This window comes from Syngnathus floridae, chromosome 14 (genome assembly GCF_059516105.1).
Source record: "Syngnathus floridae isolate MCC-2025c chromosome 14, RoL_Sflo_1.0, whole genome shotgun sequence".
Lineage (NCBI taxonomy): Eukaryota > Metazoa > Chordata > Actinopteri > Syngnathiformes > Syngnathidae > Syngnathus > Syngnathus floridae.
Genome location: NC_142426.1, coordinates 7,756,693 through 7,763,249, shown reverse-complemented (window position 1 = coordinate 7,763,249; position 6,557 = coordinate 7,756,693). Strand labels below are relative to the sequence as shown.

At 45.0% G+C, this 6,557-nt stretch overlaps 1 protein-coding gene across 1 annotated transcript; it reads left to right on the top strand.

Annotated features, from left to right (window-relative positions):
* The first annotated feature begins 428 nt into the window (after window positions 1–428).
* On the top strand, window positions 429–6,524 carry map3k20b (mitogen-activated protein kinase kinase kinase 20b). Its single transcript, XM_088397528.1, has 11 exons — window positions 429–590; window positions 1,600–1,687; window positions 2,265–2,366; window positions 2,498–2,563; window positions 2,624–2,652; window positions 2,743–2,880; window positions 3,147–3,233; window positions 4,099–4,173; window positions 4,257–4,363; window positions 5,088–5,268; window positions 5,377–6,524. Exons 1-11 carry the CDS (start codon window positions 432–434, stop codon window positions 6,190–6,192), a joined length of 1,848 nt encoding a protein of 615 aa, XP_088253654.1. The 5' UTR covers window positions 429–431; the 3' UTR covers window positions 6,193–6,524.
* Window positions 6,525–6,557: the final 33 nt, after the last annotated feature.

The following is a 6,557-nucleotide window of genomic DNA, read 5'->3' as shown; positions in this document are numbered from 1 at the left end:
AAAAATTAAGCTGGCAGAAGACAGCCCATTGCAGATGCACTCCGTCGATTATTTGTACCTCATCACAGCTGAAAGGTCGCTCACGCCATCATTGGCTGTAATTCCACTACTCTCCACTACAAGGCAATGTAACACCATGCACTAAAAAGCCAGGCAGGCCATACCTCCTGCAGACTTTTTTTTTTTTTTTTAACAGAACCCCCAACCAGCCCTCCCCTCACTCTTTCCAGTACTTTCTGGTTTCTTCTCAGCGACGATCGCCCCTGCTGACTTACTGACTGACAACATTGGCGTTCATCCTCAGTCCTCATCCTCTGCGTCCAAAGGTCACGGTGCGGGTCGAGCACGGCGGACGCTTTTCGGAAATAGTGTGTGTGTGTGCAAGTGTGTGTGTCTATGTGTGTGTGCTTGCGTGTGAGAGCCAGTATGCCATGTCGTCCCCCGGCTCGTCGTTTGTCCAGATAAAGCACGAGGACCTGCTTTACTATGAGAACTGTGGAGGAGGCAGTTTTGGCAGTGTCTACAGGGCCCTCTGGATATCCCAAGACAAGGAAGTGGCAGTGAAGAAGCTTCTGAAGATCGACAAAGAGGTAGGACATCCATATACACGTACCGAGACATGCAGTCACTGATGATAGCAAACTGGCAAAATGTCATAAAATAATTAAAAAGTTTCAAATCAGAGCAAGAATCCCTTCCCAGATTCCCCGAGAGTCCCCTCCTCCCCTGTTGTGTTTATCTAAAACATACCTCTCCGTGTGTTCCCCACCCATGCAACACTTAATGGAAGAAGAAATGATCTATGACGGGTTCCTCCTACGTATTGTACATTGGTGCAAAATGTACATTAGGGACGTGGTGACGTCACACGGCGAGGAGAATCCAATCGCAATTTCCAGCCGGCCGTGCTATTAATATCAAAATAGTAGAGGGGTTGTTAACCGGCGCGGCAGGAAGTTGGCTCCTATTGGTATTGTTGCAGCAACTCAAGGAAACAATGTCGTGTCAAGTGTGTCTGATGATGGAGAGAAAACAAAGAGCAAGTTGATTAATCGGCACACTTGTTTCGTTCTCATTGGGCAGAAAAGGAAAAACGTGCGTATGGAGGTCATCCATCAGTAACGGGCTAATGGAAGGAATCCTTCAAAGGCATTCCTGCAACGCTTTATGTAAACGGGTGCTTCGTTTTGTGAGCAGCGTTATAACTTGTCTTCTGTACTTTTAAAGTGCCTTTGGTTTTGTAAAATAACTGCTCTTGCAGTCCTTGTCCATAAACAGACTGTTGCAAAAATTATAATCATATACCTTCTGCCGCTTATGCCTGCCTGTCGCTATAAATCGTAAATAAGTTGAACAAAGATTAAATGACTAAATAACCAATTTAGTCAAATAGCATCATTTCCACGGCCCACTAGGCCATGTTGCTCTTGTGGCGCCAAGTCTCAAACATTGCATGAATGACACAACATTTCAAGGATTGAAGTTGTACGCTTCCAAATGATTTACACTCGATTATCTCAAAGCTCAAGTTTCTTTGCTGCGGTCATGGGAGAGGAGGAGGTTAATAATGTCTTACACTTGGCTCGTCTTCCCATGCAGGCTGAGATTCTCAGTGTCCTGAGTCATAAGAACATCATTCAGTTTTATGGAGCCGTGCTGGAATCTCCCAACTATGGCATCGTCACAGGTCTGACCCTGTGTGAGTGTGTGTATGTGTGTGTAAGTGTGTAACATTTTGGGTTTTTCAAGAAACAAGCTGTTTCCAAATTATCGCTTTGACTTGCGAACAAAAATTTCCAAGATGGTGGCAGTAAACTCCTCACTTCACAGCAAGTAAACAATCCTTGCTCCAAAAAAAGTCTTTAAGATGTCAATTCCCAATCCCAGTTTAAATGTATCGATAAAGTAAACCGAAAACATAAGCGTTATGTGTTTCAACAACCTGGTAACTTTATAGCCAGCTTAATGCTAACACACTTTCCTGTGTAAACAAACAACTCAAGCTAGCATGCACTCCAATACAGTAATCGTCTACAACGTGATGTACAATTTGATTTATGAGTTATTGCTGCTTTTTCTGGCTGGACATTTGAAACTGATACCAGCATGTTGTAACGATAAAGCATGACTTGCATTTGGTCAAAGCTGACGTATGAGTCAACATCGAGTCGGATCCAACGTTACAAAAAGCCGTTACATCATATTGTGGGATGATACTTGACTTTGGGTCCATGTAAAGAAATGCCGCTTTAATTTATGTGCAGAATATGCCAGTGGTGGGTCTCTTTTTGAGTACCTATCCAGTGAGCAGAGTGAGGAGATGGACATGGAGCAGATCATGATGTGGGCTATACAGATGGCTAAAGGTATTCCTAAAAGACCACCACCAAGCTCCACCACTACAGAACAGTCGATATATTATTGTGCAAAAATAATGAGCTTTATTTATCATTTTATACATCCAGTTTTTAATGATGCTGTCAATTGTAATTATTAGGAATGCACTACCTCCACGCAGAGGCTCCCATTAAAGTCATCCACAGAGACCTCAAGTCACGAAATGGTAATATTATTATTTCTTCTTCCACTTCCACATTCTAAAATTGATTTTTTTTTTTTCCAGTGGTCATGACAGCAGACAAAGTGCTTAAGGTGAATGTTAAAAAGTCTTCCTGATATATTCAAGTCATCCATGCCTTTTGAGAAATTATTTTGATTATTTTTGTTTTAATGGAATTGCAGATTTGTGACTTTGGTGCATCCAAGTTCTTATCCCACACCACTCACATGACCGTGGTGGGCACTTTTCCCTGGATGGCTCCGGAGGTCATTCAGAGCCTGCCTGTCTCCGAGACCTGCGACACGTACTCATATGGCGTGGTGAGATACTTCTTGCTTCAAAATTTGATGACGGAATTCCAATTTAGGACAGAATGTAATTACAACAAACACAGATATGGTAAAACTATCACCACAGTCGATTTGACTAGAGAATGTGAGTTATGTAAGTAATGTCTCCGCTGGTTACAGTAAATTTGTCAGACAAGTGTTGCGGAGTCCCAAACACGCAACGACGGCCTCGCTGTGTTCTGTTATTCATCAATGTGTCATGCAGGCAATGTTCTTATGCAAAGATGTGTGAGCAGGTGCTGTGGGAGATGCTGACTCGTGAAGTACCTTTCAAGGGTTTTGAAGGGCTGCAGGTCGCATGGCTGGTGGTGGAGAAACAAGAGGTACACACACATGTGAACAAACACACTATGAACATGTAAAGTATACACACAGCATTTGAGGAGGCCGGATGAACAATGTGATGCTCTCATGGTTTCCACTGTGAGCCGCTGAAGTGTATTTTTAGTCCTGACGTCAGTCATGTGCTCTGGTAAGGTCTCCGGTGGAGCTCGGCCAATCTCTCCACTTTTGCTACTTTTACAGCTTGAGGAGGAATATAGAAGAAAGGATGTTGGCGATAAGAGGGCCGATTGATGACGTTTATTGGAGATGATGTTTATACAGCGTGTGTTTTAGTTGACTGCCGCACTCACTCGCACACACGGACGGCGGGGGCCAACAAACAACCCAGAGAACATGATTCCTTGTAGCTGTTGGCAACTCTCCAAATTCTCTCCCTAAATAAACCCCACCAACTCCTCTTTCCCAGTGTCTCTCTCTGCTTTCCCCCTCCGTTGCTTCGCCACTCTTCCGTCCTGACCCTCCTACTTGATCTCTCTCTCCTCACCGAGTGGCTGATATTTTAGGATTAATCCCCACAGAAAACAGTTTCCATTTACTGTCACGGTACTATGAAGTTGTCTGGTTTCATTCAGACCTGGAAGTGATTTTTTTTTTTTTTTAATGAAGTGGCATTGTTTTTTTTTTTTATTTAAAAAAAAAATATATATACTTATTTATTTATTCATTTTTTAAAATTTATTCTTACATGTAACACCAATGAAGTGTTTTGTAACATTATGCACAGTTTCAATACTGCACCTAAATATCATCAAATGATAACTGTTATAAATTTAACACTTTTCAATGGTAAATTTTGGAATATGTTTGTTCCAAATGATTTCTTGTAATCAATTCCTTGTGTAGAGGCTTACCATCCCCACCAGTTGCCCAGCAAGTTTTGCAGAGCTGATGAGGAAGTGCTGGCAAGCCGAGCCTAAAGTAAATCAATGCCTATTGCATCTCATTGTCATAGATAATAGAATGTGATGTCATAAATTAATTGATCATCTTTGTGTTAACAGGAGCGTCCGCAGTTCAAACAGGTGCTGGTAACCTTGGAGACAATGGCGAATGATAGCAGGCTACCTGACCAGTGCAACTCCTTTCTGCATAACAAGGACCAGTGGAGGTACACACACACAAGCTCAACCAAAAAAATCACGTTGTGTGAGAGGTGTTTCATCATCATTTTTTTATGGCTCCTCATGGTAAATTACCTACATCAAATCATGTTCCAAGCATAAAATTGCTTTGGTGGCAGGTTAAAAAAAAAAAGTTGACTTTTATACACTGCTCAAATGTCTATTCTACCCCCCGCCCGCCCCATATAGAGGTCTATGGGCTATTGAGCTCAGGATTACTGACCCTGTACTCTGCTCCAGTCTATAATAAGCCCCCCTGCCCTGCTAAGTGTTCACGATTGAAACTCCTCTGCTCCCGTCGTCCCTCCAACGAAGACAGAGACGTGACAAGAAAGAGTGGCCATGAGAATGTGTTGGCTGCATGTGAGCTGAAGGGGGGGGGGGGGGGCATGGCAGCTATTGTGATAGATAAGAGAAAGGTTGTGGCTGCCCTCAGCAGAAAAAGGAAGGTGTGACATTCTGTTCATGTTTACAGCAAGACTGTCATTTCGACATTTTGGTGTGGGGTGATTGAACAGGAACGCACACTATGACAACGTGATTGATTTGTTTCGTGTCCCTGAGAATATTTTGGAACATAGCATTTGATCACTGGGACTCTAGCGGCCTCTTGTGGTAATGGACTATACTTACAAATTAAATGCAAAGCATTTAGTGCGTTCACAGATTTGTACGCTTGAGAGATGAAAATGTATTACGCACACATTCCAGGTGTGAAATTGAGTCGACATTAGAGCGCCTTCGGAAGCTGGAGAGGGAGCTCTACTCCAAGGAGAAGGAGCTGGAGGAGCGGGAGAGGCGGCTTCGGCTGTGGGAGGAGAGGCTGATGGAAAGGTCCAACATGACTCCGAGCCCCACCTCTTTACTCATGGATCGATCCAACATGTCGCCAGTGAGTCACGTGGTGAAGTCATGTCCATCTCGTTCTGATTACGTGTCACTGATTTGGTCAAACTGCTCATTCAAATTCTGACACTTCTCTGTTTCTGCGTCCCATCAGTTCTTCACGCCAATGTCCATCGGTTCCACCGGTTCCTTCTTCCGCTCGCACTCTCAAGACTCCAGCAGTGCAGGGCTCAGCAGTGCGGGGCTCAGCAGTGCGGGGGTCAGCAGTGCGGGCGTCAGCTGCCTCCTCCGCACTCTCAGCAACGGCGACAGCGAAAGGGGGGGCAGCGGTGCGGTGGGCTCTCTGGACAGCGGGCGCTTGCACGTCATGCTCCGAGGCTTGCAGGAAGAGGAGGGCACCCTGGAGGAGAAGGGCTGGGGCCAGAGGGATGAAGGCGGGAGCTTGGAGGGAGGAAGGGTGCAGGTGACGCTCAGGAGCTTCCCGGGGGGGAGGCTGGAGCGCGAGGAGAGGACGTGGGAGGAGGGGGACGTGGAGAGAGGTGGGATGCAGAGGAGCAGGGTGACCACTATCCTCCGAGGCTACTCGGGCGGCTTCGGAGAGGCGGAGGGGGAACAGGATGGAGGGTGGGAGGCAGAAAAAGTGGACGAGGGAGGGCTTGAAGGAGGGAGGCTTCCCGACATGCTGAAAGGTCTCAGTGGGAGTTTAGGGGGCTTGGGGGACATGCTGACCTTGGACGGTATAGGGGAGATGGACAGGCTAGGCGACATGGACGTGAACATGGGGGATGTGGGGATGGTGAAGCTCAGGAGCGAGATGGGGGTCAGGGGTCACTCAGGGGTGCAGGTGAGCATGCGGGCTTCCTCCAATCAGAACTCTGTGAAGAGCTGCAGCGTGCGACACGGATCCAAAATCAACATGGCCACCGCCGCCATGGACATGATGGAGCTCGACTGGTCCGACAGCGATTAGAAGACACGTGGCCATAACACAAACAATGTATTAAGTTACAAAACACATCTTTTATTTGTTCAAATGTTCCTTTTTTTTTTTTTTTTTTTTTTTTATCAAAGCAATAAACGATACCATTGTGTATGTACTGTGAAGACAGAAGACACAGAGATGATTGCTGTCAATGTTAAAGGCTTCACCTGTGTAATTTACTGTACTGCTACATAACATATTGTATGTCTGTGTGTTTTTTGCTTAGTGTGTAGATTGGAGTAGATTTGGATCAGATCTAACTGTGATCTTGTGTGATTTTTCATTTTTCAATAAAAAAAGTGATACAAATCTCACCACAATATGCAGTAAGGTATTGTATTTATTATTAAAAT